At 49.0% G+C, this 15,669-nt stretch overlaps 1 protein-coding gene across 2 annotated transcripts in view; it reads right to left on the bottom strand.

Moving 5' to 3' along the window:
* kcnq2b (potassium voltage-gated channel, KQT-like subfamily, member 2b) overlaps nt 1–15,669 on the bottom strand; it is a 124,883-nt gene that overhangs the window by 52,903 nt on the left and 56,311 nt on the right. For both annotated transcript variants that reach the window (XM_030728743.1, XM_030728744.1), the window contains 3 exons: nt 11,825–11,919; nt 10,296–10,364; nt 9,982–10,011 (listed from right to left, as the gene is read on the bottom strand). In XM_030728743.1, the coding sequence (XP_030584603.1) occupies nt 9,982–10,011; nt 10,296–10,364; nt 11,825–11,919 (194 nt within the window). The remainder of the gene's footprint in view (nt 1–9,981; nt 10,012–10,295; nt 10,365–11,824; nt 11,920–15,669) is intronic.

Genomic DNA, 15,669 nt, shown 5'->3' with positions numbered 1-15,669 from the left:
GCAGAGCCGTACAAACTCAGACTCAAAGCCTGGTGGACCTGAGCCGCAAGATTAGCGGGCTCGCAGGCGAGAGGGGTTAGATCAGGAGATATAGTTCGGTTCTGCACAGTGAGGACGGCAATCAACGAATTTGGAATATTGGATTTTTGAATGGTTTCCCAGTAAGACTGAAGGCTGTTGGAAAAACAAGCAGCCTGTTCCAAAACAACATTTGTTATCAGGAATTCGGCTCCCCTGCCGGCCTTGGGTTGGCAACCATATCTCTCTCCAGGGCTCTGTGTGCGGCTGCTCTTCCCCCCACTCCGCGTTGTGATTTGTGAAGCTCGGTCTGGTGTACCACGGCCGCTGATGAAATTCCACCACTATCAGCGAACTGTTTTGGCTGGAACCTGGCATCTGGCTCCACAATGCCCCCACCGCTCGTCTCCGTCTGCATTCCCTCCTGCCCTGACCTCACCTACCGCCGCTGTCCTAGCTTTACATGTGCAAATGCTTTGCTAAGGTGGTTTTTTTGGACCCTGGTATAGTGCTCTTTTTGAGCACTGTACCAGATTACTTTTTTTTAACCTAACTTCCCCATGATGTGTTGTTTTCTCCTCCTGCCAAAGGTAGTGCTGCAAGTCGGCTGCATGACCCCAGGACACATATCCCCCCCATGTGTGTTGTGTTTTGTGTATTCTTGGATGGTGTTCTGTAACTGCAATTTCCAATGTGTCACGGCTGTGTGCGGGCAAGGCAGGGAGGACCCCAGTGCAGGACACGGCGAGAGCAGGTTCGGAGGGAGGTTTATTTGATAACTCAAACAATTACAAAACAGAAAACTCAAAAGCAGACACTAGGAACTCGAAGACAAAACACACAGGCCAAAACTGACGAGGACCCGAACAAGGAACAGAGGGAAAACAAAGGGCTTAAATATACAGAAGGGGATTAGGGCAAGTGGAAACAGCAGGGGACGACAGGTGAACCAAATGAACCTAATGACAAGGGGAAGCAAAACTAAACACAAAGCACAAGGAACACAAGACTGTCAAAATAAAACAGGAACTGACCTAACCAAAAACATGCTGACTTAACAGACTGACAAAAGGAGTGAGAACATGACCAACTAAACCAGACCTGGGACAAAGGAGAGACACTAACACAGAACTAAACCAAAGGGAACCTAAATACAAGAGGGTCATGACTTACACACACACACGGGAGTATAGGGAAAAACAGAACATGAGAAACCAAAACAGAAAACAAAGAAACTAAGATTCAAATACTAAACTATAACCAAAACTAGAAATAGAACAGAACTTCACAATTAGAAACCAAAACACTGGGCCACCGGCCCAGGACCATGACAGTACCCCCCCCTCAAGGGCCGGCTCCAGACGGCCCAAAACCCGAAAACAAAAAGCCAGACCAGGGCGGGCGGCGGGGGACCAGGACAGAGGGCTCGAGACAAAAACAAAACAAAATCCCAAGGAGCAACAATGTCCAAAAAACAAACCAGGAATGAAACAGAAGGCGGCAGCACACGGCTGGAAAAAAGTCCAAACAAAAGAAAACACAAGTCTGGAGGCCGACCGCGTTCCCAGCGGCGGGGGAGAGGACGAAGGCGAGCAGGAGGCCGACCGCGCTCCCAGCGGCGGCGACGACGAAGACGAGCAGGGGGCCGACCGCGCTCCCAGCGGCGGCAGAGAGGACGAAGGCGAGCAGGAGGCCGACCGCGCTCCCAGCGGCGGCGACGAGGACGAAGACGAGCAGGAGGCCGACCGCGCTCCCAGCGGCGGCGACGAGGACGAAGACGAGCAGGAGGCCGACCGCGCTCCCAGCGGCGGCGACGAGGACGAAGACGAGCAGGAGGCCGACCGCGCTCCCAGCGGCGGCGACGAGACAGGACAGGAGGCTCGGACAGAGCGTGACTTTCCAGCACGGGTTCTGGCTGAGCAGCACACACAGGCTCTGGTGCAGGACCCTCTGGCTCATGGCGCTCGGGCTGAGCGGAACCCTCCGGACGCTCGGACTGAGCGGGACGCACGGGCTCTGGCGCAGGACCCTCAGGACTCTCAGGACGCTCGGACTGAGCGGGACGCACGGGCTCTGGCGCAGGACCCTCAGGACTCTCAGGACGCTCGGACTGAGCGGGACGCACGGGCTCTGGCGCAGGACCCTCAGGACTCTCAGGACGCTCGGACTGAGCGGGACGCACGGGCTCTGGCGCAGGACCCTCAGGACTCTCAGGACGCTCGGACTGAGCGGGATGCACGGGCTCTGGCGCAGGACCCTCAGGACTCTCAGGACGCTCGGACTGAGTGGGTCGCACGGGCTCTGGCGCAGGACCCTCAGGACTCTCCGGCGGCTCGGACTGAGCGAGACTCCCTGGCTGCATTGCAGGGCACGCAGCCATCTCCTCCGACGACTGGGGCTGCTTTGCAGATGGATCGGGTGAGTCTGATGGTGGTGGTGAAGACAGATGAAGTGCAGGTGCAGGCTGAGGCGGAGCAGAGGAGGGAACTAAGGGAGTGACCAAAGGGACCGAAGGGGAAGGAGCTGAGGTGATAGGAGGGAGTGAGGGGACTAAAGGAACCAAAACTGAAGGGACCGAAGCTAAGGGAAGTGGAGCTGAGGGCGCTAAAGGAACTGAAGCTGATGCTGAGGGAGCTGGGACCAAAGGGACTGGGACTGAGGCTGCAGGGGTAACCAAAACTAAAAGAGCTGACTGAGTGGGAGGCAGAGCTACAGGGGTTGACTGAGAGCTGGGGAGAGCGGAGGCTGGAGCTACAGCTGATTGGGATAGAGCGGAGGCTGGAGCTACAGCTGACTGGGATAGAGCGGAGGCTGGAGCTACAGCTGACTGGGATAGAGCGGAGGCTGGAGCTACAGCTGACTGGGATAGAGCGGAGGCTGGAGCTACAGCTGACTGGGATAGAGCGGAGGCTGGAGCTACAGCTGACTGGGATAGAGGGAGAGCCACAGAGGCTGACTGAGTCCCTGCTGCTGCAGCTAACGCTGAAAACTGATACAAAGGCTTGGACCTAGCTGCCCCCACCCGAGGAACAGGAACGGGTGCAGAGGTCAGCCCGTCCGTGGCTGCCCCCACCCGCGGAACAGGAACGGGTGCAGAGGTCAGCCCGTCCGTGGCTGCCCCCACCCGCGGAACAGGAACGGGTGCAGAGGTCAGCCCGTCCGTGGCTGCCCCCACCCGCGGAACAGGAACGGGTGCAGAGGTCAGCCCGTCCGTGGCTGCCCCCACCCGCGGAACAGGAACGGGTGCAGAGGTCAGCCCGTCCGTGGCTGCCCCCACCCGCGGAACAGGTACGGGTGCAGGGGAAGCTGGAGCTAAAGGAGCAGGGCGAGCAGAGGGAGCTGAAGGCTCTGAGGCGGCTGATGCAGGAGCTGAAGGCTCTGATGCAAGGTGAGCAGAGGGAGCTGGGGCTAAAGGAGCAGAGGGAGCTAAGGGAGCTGGAACTAGGTGAGCGGAGGGAGCTGGAGCTTAGTGAGCAGAGGGAGCTAAGGGAGCTGAGTGAGCAGAGGGAGCTAAGGGAGCTGAGTGAGCAGAGGGAGCTGGGTCAGAAGGAGCTGTCAAGGCTGGTGTGGGCATAAAGGAGTGTGGTCGTGGCTTGGGGGCTGCTGCAGCTAACAGCTGTGACGGCTGAAGAGGAGGCTCTGAAGCTGGTGGCTGTGACTGCTGAACCAAAACTGCCCCCACCCGAGGAACATGAACGGGTGCAGAAGCGGGCCTGTCCTTGGCAGCTTCCACCCGCGGAAACAAAACGGGTGCGGGTACAGAATATCTCTCAGGGAGACTGCTCACAGTCTTGTCACTGGCCAGCTCATTAAGAACATTGTCAGCCACAGTCTTCATGCCTCGAGTCTTACCATGAAATGTTGGTGCATCCACCGACTGCACAATGTCCATAACAAAGTCCTTAACCATGGCAGGCAATGAGTCCAAAAGCCACGGAAAACTCGATACCAAGCCATGTAAACTGTGTGAAATGGCTCTCTTATTCCCTTCCTTAGGCAGTCTTTGCCATTCTTCACATAGTTCATACATATAGTCCAAAATGTCCTGCAACATCTCATTGTCCGAATTATCAGTCTTAGAATATGAAATGTCTTTATCTCTAGCTGGCACTGAAGCTGAAGTGGAGAGACCAGTGTTTACTGCCTGTTTGGAAAACTCATTTTCCTTAGTGGCCACTTTATTAGGAACAGCGACAGTGAACTCAGTCTTTGAATAAGGCAAAACAGCAGAGTTACTCACAAAGAGCCCGGTGCCGCCACACACGGGCGAGTGAGCAGAATCGTCCTGATGCTGCACAGACCGCACAGTGACGCCGAGCTGGTGCTGTGCGGTGCTTACGGGTGCGGCAGGCAAAGGCTGCTGATTCCCTCGTCGAGAGCCATGCTTCTTTCTCCCAGAAGCGAGCGGAGGCTGCAACGAGGTGATGGGCGGCATTCTCTGCAGTGGCGGCGAAGAGAGGTAGCCACCCACTGTGATCGCCGTCGGAAAGAGCGGAGGGGTTGCAGCTGGCGGAGCGAACAGCTGCCGTGGCGAGGCTTGGGCTTGAGGCTGAGGTGGAGCGCGACGTTTCTGGGACCTTTGCCAGCTTGCTGGCCCGCCCAGGGCCAGGCGAGTGCCATAAAACTCAGACCTGCACCCCAGGGCAAGCCAGGGCTTCCACCTAATCTTCTCATCCCGGTAAGACTCCATTACTGCTTGACGCTCCTGTAGATCGCTGTCCGCGAGGTCCATTTCTGGGTTCGGGTCCTACTGTCACGGCTGTTTGCGGGCAAGGCAGGGAGGACCCCAGTGCAGGACACGGCGAGAGCAGGTTCGGAGGGAGGTTTATTTGATAACTCAAACAATTACAAAACAGAAAACTCAAAAGCAGACACTAGGAACTCGAAGACAAAACACACAGGCCAAAACTGACGAGGACCCGAACAAGGAACAGAGGGAAAACAAAGGGCTTAAATATACAGAAGGGGATTAGGGCAAGTGGAAACAGCAGGGGACGACAGGTGAACCAAATGAACCTAATGACAAGGGGAAGCAAAACTAAACACAAAGCACAAGGAACACAAGACTGTCAAAATAAAACAGGAACTGACCTAACCAAAAACATGCTGACTTAACAGACTGACAAAAGGAGTGAGAACATGACCAACTAAACCAGACCTGGGACAAAGGAGAGACACTAACACAGAACTAAACCAAAGGGAACCTAAATACAAGAGGGTCATGACTTACACACACACACGGGAGTATAGGGAAAAACAGAACATGAGAAACCAAAACAGAAAACAAAAGAAACTAAGATTCAAATACTAAACTATAACCAAAACTAGAAATAGAACAGAACTTCACAATTAGAAACCAAAACACTGGGCCACCGGCCCAGGACCATGACAGTACCCCCCCCCTCAAGGGCCGGCTCCAGACGGCCCAAAACCCGAAAACAAAAAGCCAGACCAGGGCGGGCGGCGGGGGACCAGGACGGAGGGCTCGAGACAAAAACAAAACAAAATCCCAAGGAGCAACAATGTCCAAAAACAAACCAGGAATGAAACAGAAGGCGGTAGCACACGGCTGGAAAAAAGTCCAAACAAAAGAAAACACAAGTCTGGAGGCCGACCGCGTTCCCAGCGGCGGTGGAGAGGACGAAGGCGAGCAGGAGGCCGACCGCGCTCCCAGCGGCGGCGACGACGAAGACGAGCAGGGGGCCGACCGCGCTCCCAGCGGCGGCGGAGAGGACGAAGGCGAGCAGGAGGCCGACCGCGCTCCCAGCGGCGGCGACGAGGACGAAGACGAGCAGGAGGCCGACCGCGCTCCCAGCGGCGGCGCCGAGGACGAAGACGAGCAGGAGGCCGACCGCGCTCCCAGCGGCGGCGACGAGGACGCAGCCGAGCAGGAGGCCGACCGCGCTCCCAGCGGCGGCGACGAGGACGAAGACGAGCAGGAGGCCGACCGCGCTCCCAGCGGCGGCGACGAGACAGGACAGGAGGCTCGGACAGAGCGTGACTTTCCAGCACGGGTTCTGGCTGAGCAGCACACACAGGCTCTGGTGCAGGACCCTCTGGCTCAGGACGCTCGGACTGAGCGGGACGCACGGGCTCTGGCGCAGGACCCTCAGGACTCTCAGGCCGCTCGGACTGAGCGGGACGCACGGGCTCTGGCGCAGGACCCTCAGGGCTCTCAGGACGCTCGGACCGAGCGGGACGCACGGGCTCTGGCGCAGGACCCTCAGGACTCTCCGGCGGCTCGGACTGAGCGAGACTCCCTGGCTGCATTGCAGGGCACGCAGCCATCTCCTCCGACGACTGGGGCTGCTTTGCAGATGGATCGGGTGAGTCTGATGGTGGTGGTGAAGACAGATGAAGTGCAGGTGCAGGCTGAGGCGGAGCAGAGGAGGGAACTAAGGGAGTGACCAAAGGGACCGAAGGGGAAGGAGCTGAGGTGATAGGAGGGAGTGAGGGGACTAAAGGAACCAAAACTGAAGGGACCGAAGCTAAGGGAAGTGGAGCTGAGGGCGCTAAAGGAACTGAAGCTGATGCTGAGGGAGCTGGGACCAAAGGGACTGGGACTGAGGCTGCAGGGGTAACCAAAACTAAAAGAGCTGACTGAGTGGGAGGCAGAGCTACAGGGGTTGACTGAGAGCTGGGGAGAGCGGAGGCTGGAGCTACAGCTGATTGGGATAGAGCGGAGGCTGGAGCTACAGCTGACTGGGATAGAGCGGAGGCTGGAGCTACAGCTGACTGGGATAGAGCGGAGGCTGGAGCTACAGCTGACTGGGATAAAGCGGAGGCTGGAGCTACAGCTGACTGGGATAGAGCGGAGGCTGGAGCTACAGCTGACTGGGATAGAGCAGAGGCTGGAGCTACAGCTGACTGGGATAGAGCGGAGGCTGGAGCTACAGCTGACTGGGATAGAGGGAGAGCCACAGAGGCTGACTGAGTCCCTGCTGCTGCAGCTAACGCTGAAAACTGATACAAAGGCTTGGACCTAACTGCCCCCACCCGAGGAACAGGAACGGGTGCAGAGGTCAGCCCGTCCGTGGCTGCCCCCACCCGCGGAACAGGAACGGGTGCAGAGGTCAGCCCGTCCGTGGCTGCCCCCCCCCGCGGAACAGGAACGGGTGCAGAGGTCAGCCCGTCCGTGGCTGCCCCCACCCGCGGAACAGGAACGGGTGCAGAGGTCAGCCCGTCCGTGGCTGCCCCCACCCGCGGAACAGGAACGGGTGCAGAGGTCAGCCCGTCCGTGGCTGCCCCCACCCGCGGAACAGGAACGGGTGCAGAGGTCAGCCCGTCCGTGGCTGCCCCCACCCGCGGAACAGGTACGGGTGCAGGGGAAGCTGGAGCTAAAGGAGCAGGGCGAGCAGAGGGAGCTGAAGGCTCTGAGGCGGCTGATGCAGGAGCTGAAGGCTCTGATGCAAGGTGAGCAGAGGGAGCTGGGGCTAAAGGAGCTGGGGCTAAGGGAGCTGGAACTAGGTGAGCGGAGGGAGCTGGAGCTAAGTGAGCAGAGGGAGCTAAGGGAGCTGAGTGAGCAGAGGGAGCTGGGTCAGAAGGAGCTGTCAAGGCTGGTGTGGGCATAAAGGAGCGTGGTCGTGGCTTGGGGGCTGCTGCAGCTAACAGCTGTGACGGCTGAAGAGGAGGCTCTGAAGCTGGTGGCTGTGACTGCTGAACCAAAACTGCCCCCACCCGAGGAACATGAACGGGTGCAGAAGCGGGCCTGTCCTTGGCAGCTTCCACCCGCGGAAACAAAACGGGTGCGGGTACAGAATATCTCTCAGGGAGACTGCTCACAGTCTTGTCACTGGCCAGCTCATTAAGAACATTGTCAGCCACAGTCTTCATGCCTCGAGTCTTACCATGAAATGTTGGTGCATCCACCGACTGCACAATGTCCATAACAAAGTCCTTAACCATGGCAGGCAATGAGTCCAAAAGCCACGGAAAACTCGATACCAAGCCATGTAAACTGTGTGAAATGGCTCTCTTATTCCCTTCCTTAGGCAGTCTTTGCCATTCTTCACATAGTTCATACATATAGTCCAAAATGTCCTGCAACATCTCATTGTCCGAATTATCAGTCTTAGAATATGAAATGTCTTTATCTCTAGCTGGCACTGAAGCTGAAGTGGAGAGACCAGTGTTTACTGCCTGTTTGGAAAACTCATTTTCCTTAGTGGCCACTTTATTAGGAACAGCGACAGTGAACTCAGTCTTTGAATAAGGCAAAACAGCAGAGTTACTCACAAAGAGCCCGGTGCCGCCACACACGGGCGAGTGAGCAGAATCGTCCTGATGCTGCACAGACCGCACAGTGACGCCGAGCTGGTGCTGTGCGGTGCTTACGGGTGCGGCAGGCAAAGGCTGCTGATTCCCTCGTCGAGAGCCATGCTTCTTTCTCCCAGAAGCGAGCGGAGGCTGCAACGAGGTGATGGGCGGCATTCTCTGCAGTGGCGGCGAAGAGAGGTAGCCACCCACTGTGATCGCCGTCGGAAAGAGCGGAGGGGTTGCAGCTGGCGGAGCGAACAGCTGCCGTGGCGAGGCTTGGGCTTGAGGCTGAGGTGGAGCGCGACGTTTCTGGGACCTTTGCCAGCTTGCTGGCCCGCCCAGGGCCAGGCGAGTGCCATAAAACTCAGACCTGCACCCCAGGGCAAGCCAGGGCTTCCACCTAATCTTCTCATCCCGGTAAGACTCCATTACTGCTTGACGCTCCTGTAGATCGCTGTCCGCGAGGTCCATTTCTGGGTTCGGGTCCTACTGTCACGGCTGTGTGCGGGCAAGGCAGGGAGGACCCCAGTGCAGGACACGGCGAGAGCAGGTTCGGAGGGAGGTTTATTTGATAACTCAAACAATTACAAAACAGAAAACTCAAAAGCAGACACTAGGAACTCGAAGACAAAACACACAGGCCAAAACTGACGAGGACCCGAACAAGGAACAGAGGGAAAACAAAGGGCTTAAATATACAGAAGGGGATTAGGGCAAGTGGAAACAGCAGGGGACGACAGGTGAACCAAATGAACCTAATGACAAGGGGAAGCAAAACTAAACACAAAGCACAAGGAACACAAGACTGTCAAAATAAAACAGGAACTGACCTAACCAAAAACATGCTGACTTAACAGACTGACAAAAGGAGTGAGAACATGACCAACTAAACCAGACCTGGGACAAAGGAGAGACACTAACACAGAACTAAACCAAAGGGAACCTAAATACAAGAGGGTCATGACTTACACACACACACGGGAGTATAGGGAAAACCAGAACATGAGAAACCAAAACAGAAAACAAAGAAACTAAGATTCAAATACTAAACTATAACCAAAACTAGAAATAGAACAGAACTTCACAATTAGAAACCAAAACACTGGGCCACCGGCCCAGGACCATGACACAATGTGTGAACTTGTTCACCCACATGGCAATAAACTTCATTCATTCATTCATTCAAAAGCTATAATGTATGTGTGTGTGTATTGGTTATTCAAGCATTAATAATATTCCATAACTTTTAATAAATGTTTCATATAAGTGTGTATAATGACTAATTCGAGGGAACTGAAAAAAAAAGCATTTACATTTTACACCCTTTATATTTTAGTCGACTGAATCGGCTATAGATTTAGTGGACTATATTCTTACACTAATTAGTCGACTAAAACTAGACTAAAACTAAAACTATTCAGATGACTAAATTATGACTAAAACTAAATTACATTTTCATCAAAAGACTATGACTAAAACTAAATCAAAATTTGCAGTCAAAAATAAACCTTGCGCCTGTCTAACATATCCAAATAGAAATCTTCGAACAGAAGAACATAACACTAAGATGGATGTAAGAGGCTTTATCTAAAAGTAACATCTGGAAGCATCTGGAAGCATCTGGAAGCTTCGGAAACAATGCTTGTTTAACATTTGGCTAAAATGTTGGGAAATCTGATCTCAGTCCCTGAAGTACTGAAGACGGACCTGGGAGAAGGTTCTGGTTGAACGTCCTTCCTGCAGAGAGAGACAGGCTGTCATTGATTTTAAAGATAATTATTGATCACTGTGATTTTCTGTCAGAAAATCTTTAGCTGACTGGAAGTTAAAACACCAATGAGACAAACAATGACTACATAAAAAAAGATGAAAATGGGCACCATGACATCATCCATTGGTTTTGGACATTCTGAAGCCTCAGCGTTAGCATTTTAGCTGCTGAAATGTTCACAGGTTAGTTTGAGGAGGTTTTGGCTCATTGGTGCAGTTATGACATGACTGTTGTGCGAAATCTTTCACACCTGAAGGAGAGTCCTGATTTGTTCTTGAGGTTCCTCAGTAAGTCCAGCTGATTGAGAGGAGGGATCAGCCTGCAGACACACAGTTTACACAATGACATAGTTTAAGATTTAAAATTTATATTAATAATTTGGGTCATGGTCTTACAAGTGCAGCTGTGCATTTTTATGCCGATGATTTAGTAATTTATTGTTGTGCAAAATCAGTTGCCCTTGTTTTTGAGCACTTACAGTCCTCTTTTGACAGCTTTCAGTCTCAAATTTCAGTCTCAACTATTGCAACTTAAATTGTTACTGCAAGTAAGACAAAGGGCATGTTATTTTCCAATAAGAAAAAGGTGCCCACATAGCTCCTTGCTATCACCACCACACAGGGTGTGCTCATTGATTTTGTATCATCTTATAATTATCTTGGCATCACTATAGATGAAAATTTAACTTTTAAGCCCCACATTGAAAATATGCCTAAAAAACCTAAGTTAAAACTAAGCTTCTTTTTTTAAATAAGATTTGTTTCTCAAAAATGTCAGAAAACAGCTTGTCTCTGACACTTTTATGAGTATTCTAGACTATGGAGATATTGTTTATATGAAGGCCTCTGCTAGCGTTTGTTGGACGTTGTCTGGAGCGCTTAGATTTATTACAGGTAGCAAAGCCCTTCATCATCATTGCACCCTATATTCTTTAGTTAAATGGCCCTCTCTACATATGTATACACTTATTTACTTTTCTTACAATGTACAGATGCACCAGTGTATGTATATATTTTTATACATTCTATTTTTTTATATATTTTATACATTGTTTATTTTCTGTATATTTCTTGATTATACTAGATTATAATATTTTTATTTTTATTTTAGAGAGTTTGATTTTCTGTTGCATGGCACTGAACAGGAGTGGCCCTCCAAATCTCATTGTACATCCTGTATAATGACAATAAAGGCATTCTATCTATCTATCTACATGCTCGTAGACTGTTACACTGGTATACCTTCATTTACAAATCCATCCTCCATCTGGTTCCCTCATATTTGTCATGTTACATTTCATGCAAAAAAACAATACCACAATCTTCGCTCTCAGGACTTTATTGCATTCAATGTTCCATCAATGTGTACTGAGCTTGGCAAAAATACATTCTCCTTCTCTGCCCCCTCCACCTGGAACATGCTTCAGCAGGACCTGAAGCTCTCCAAGCAGAATGGAAAGCTTCAGGTCCTGCTGAAGCATGTTCCAGGCACTTGTGTTTGTTATCAGTAAAAACCGTTTTGGTGATAATTGTATGTTATGGATTTTTAGAAGTGTTAAGTAGATTTTATTATTACTGTTTATATGTCATTTATTTTGTGGGGGTTTTTTTGTGTGTTTTTTTTGTTGTTTTTGTTGTTGTTTGTTGATGTATGTAACGAGTCTCTCTTGTAAATGAGACAATAAATCTCAAGAGATTTTCCTGTATAAATAAAGGGGAAAAAAAAGAATCTCTGTGGAGTGAGTGACTGCAGGTGTGCACCTGTGCGGTTGAGTCTCACCTGTACATGGGGACAGACACTGTCCTCTCATAATAATCCCATGTAGATGTCAGATCAGTTCGACTCAGGTTTGTGGCGTAAACCCTCCAGGCCGCCTGTTGACAAAGGAAGGAACCAGCTGACATCAATCTCATTGTAACTTCTGTGTAATGACAATAAAGGCATTCTATTCTATTAGCTCTCATGTGAAGGCATTAACTCCTTAACCGGCCACTCCAAAATCAACAAAAATGCCTGAAAAAGCATACCCAAATTAAATCAGCTGCTGTTCCTGAACTTTTTGGAGTACATGCAAAAGCTTGGTCTCTTTGTGAAGGAGACAAGCTATATTTTTCATTTTTACAGTCAAAAATGCTTTAACTGTAATGAGAATGTAGCTATTAAGTCTGGAACACAGAAAAATTAGACAATTTTTGCCTTGCTTAGATTTTTCATGTTTGTTTGTATGTAACTACACACTGAGTATAAAAGGTATTGACTGGAAAATATAATGAAGCTGTAGAATGAAGTCTTGTTGACGTGTATTTCAAATTTTATCAAGATAGCACAAAAACCTACTGTTTTTGTAAAGGTTTTTGTGTGTTTATCTCAGGCGTGGTCGCACATGTGAGCAGCCTTTGTTATACAAACTTCAAATGGCTGTAACTCCTCAATGCTTCAACATACAGTCATCAATGAGGCTCTAATCAAAGACACAACCCTGAGGAATCCTCTGCTATACACAAAGTTACTGATAGTACAAATTAATTACAATTATAGACATATAAATCAGAGGTTGCCCTAATTTGTAAAAGGAAAACCTTAGGCCTTCATTTACAACCCCCCCAGTCTATTTTCAGTGATTCCTTCACACACACAAAATAAATAAATTGTATATTGATCAAAAGTTACAGTAAATGTAAACACTACATATTCACATAAAATAAAATAAAAAACACAATCCTCCCAATAGTCCTTCTCTGATACACAACTTACAACCCCCTCCCAAACAAATACCCCCACCCCCACAAACAAAACGTAAACAAAGCCCACCACAAAGCATAAAGCTTTTTGTAAAACTTTATATACTTGACTGGTCAAGAAAAAGCTCTGAGCCACTGTCCTCCTCATCCTGCTGTAATAAACATAATAAAGACCCCCGTGAAAGCCTTATCGAGACCTGTAACAACCTTCCCTCCCCCAACACTGCTCTTGTAAATTTCCATATGTAAAGCACACACACACACAATATAAGTGGCACAACAACAGCGTACAGTGATATTTTCTGTGTAATGGTGCATGCCAAGCTCACCATTACATACATATTTACATCTAAACGGCATATAATACGAGGACGAGCTGAGAATAAAAAGTTACGTACCATGAATCGCCGTCAGAGTACAGCTGTTCGTTCGCGGGATTTTGCAGTGATAAAACCGGTCGAATCAGTGACGAAATCCTCTAATAAATAATAATCCACTCTCATGAGTCATTTAGTCACTTCATTGAATCAATATAGCCTGTTTTTGATACATTCTGACAATCTGTTGGCGAGAAAAAGTATTGTAAACACTGTTTACGCACGACGGCGCACACACTCTTACTTCCTGCTCAGTTTTACGCACGGAGGACGCACTGACTACGCAGAAAGTTTATGGATTCATGTGAAAACCCACCCCATAGTGCCATATACCCACGTGTCAGGAATTTTATTGACTATACATCTGTGGTTTTGGATTTTGGGTCACAGTTGACCAATAAGAAAGATTGGAGAACATTTGGGGGCATGTCCAGAAAAGTCACATGACGCTGTCTGCTTATTATTGGCTATGGAAAACCCATTTCATAACATGATTGGCCAAATGAGGTGTCAATCCAATTCTGAGGGTCTAGTCTTTCATATAAAAGCATTGTAAGGGTGAACTGCAGCGTTACTATGATGGTATGAGGCTTCAAAGTCGGAAAGCACTACAAACGGCCTGCAGGCAGGCCATTGCCAGTTAATAGGTTAAAGTTCAAAGTGTTCATTCTGCTGCCGCAGACCAGTAACAGCACTCTGAGTCTGATATGATTACCTGCTTCAGTAAGTGTTTATATTTAGTGAGACTTTCACTATTAAACCAGCTGAGCTCTCTGAGAGCAGAGCATACAGGTAAAAGTCACTGTAGGAAACTTAAATGCAGCTGCTGAACACTGGTTGCTCTGAGAAGTAGATTTTAGGATGTTTATTCTTAATAAGAAAAGTGTACCACTATAGGTTCTCACCTCCAAACAACTGACCAATCACAGTGCAGAGACAGTGTGATGTCAGAATGCAAGTTCACCTCAGAAAAAGCACGATTCAGTGTCTTGGGACTTTCTCCACCTAGCAATGAAAAGGTTTGGTTTCTGCAATGACTTTATAAGGTGCTTTCAAGCTCTGTGCCAATTCCCCACTGCCAGGATTAAAATTAATGGTAGTCTCTCCAACCCTATAATCTTGGAATGTGGCTGCAGGCAGGGATGTCCTGCAAGCCCAAATCTCTTTAATTTGTTTATTGAACCCCGAGCCCAAGCTATACGCCAAGATACAGCATTAAAAGGTATCCAAATAGGCAAGGAGGAACATAAAATAAGCCTATATGCAGACGATGTACTAGTTACAATAGCAGACCCACACTCAGGTTTACCAGTGTTAATGAGAATGTTGGAAACATATGGTTCATACTCGGGCTATACTCTCAATGTCAATAAAACACAGATCTTAACTTTCAATTTCCACCCAGAACAAACTCTAATAGAAATATACAGTGATCTCAGGAACTGGAGCCTGCTCCCTCTCAACCTTGGTGACAGAATACAGATAATCAAAATGAAAATCCTTCCCAAACTATTGTACCTTTTTCTTGCCTTACCAGTATCTATTCCTGAGAACCAGTTTAGGGAATGGAACAAACATATTTCAAGATTCATCTGGCTTAATAAAAGACCAAGAGTAAAGTTTTCTACCCTGCAGTTACCGAAGGAGAGAGGGGGTTTGGCTATACCTTCTTTGAATGATTATTACATATCTGCTCAATTGAGAACTCTGGTGTGTTGGTGCAACCCATCTTATAGCGCAAAATGGAAAAACATAGAGACAACTCTTTCTGAAACACCAATCCAGTCTACACTTGGTCATGTAACCTTGGAGAAGGACGTATGTCAGCCATCCAGCCAGTGGGTTAATCTGCGATTTGGAGGGATTTGGTGGGGGCAGCTACAACTCCAATGGGAAATAGAACTTCTTAGATGGCCAGCTTATGATCCTGATTTTTTACCTGCTTCTCAAGACATTAGGTTTAAACACTGGACATCACATGGTCTCACTGCAATGTGTACAGTTAATGAAAAAACTAAACCTATGGCTTTTGACATGCTATGTAAGATATATGGACTGGATAAACAAGATTTTTTTAGATACTTACAGCTTCACGATTATATTTGGAGAAGAATAAATAACGGTACCCTTGGAGATTTTTCAGTTATTAAAATTTTTATTAATGCATATAACTCTGGAAGTAACAAAGCTCTTGTAAGTAAATTATACTAATGCCTGATCAATCTTAAAAGGGATTCAACAAACTATATAAAACAAAAATGGGAAAAAGAAATGAATATTGTGGTTTCAGAGGATATGTGGACAAGCATCTGGAGAAGCAAGTTTACATCAATGAACTCCAACAGCTGCCAGAACTTCAGCTGGAAAACCATCATCTGCTTCTTCGTAACACCATAACAAAAGTCTAAATTCAGTGCTATGTCTGCATCCTGTTGAAGAAACTGTGGGCAAGTCAAGGCAGACCGTGGACACATATTCTGGATTTGCCCATCTATACAACCCTTCT

This window comes from Archocentrus centrarchus, chromosome 5, assembly GCF_007364275.1.
Source record: "Archocentrus centrarchus isolate MPI-CPG fArcCen1 chromosome 5, fArcCen1, whole genome shotgun sequence".
Lineage (NCBI taxonomy): Eukaryota > Metazoa > Chordata > Actinopteri > Cichliformes > Cichlidae > Archocentrus > Archocentrus centrarchus.
The sequence above is the reverse complement of the archived record's forward strand: the minus strand, read 5'-3'. Positions and strand labels throughout refer to the sequence as shown.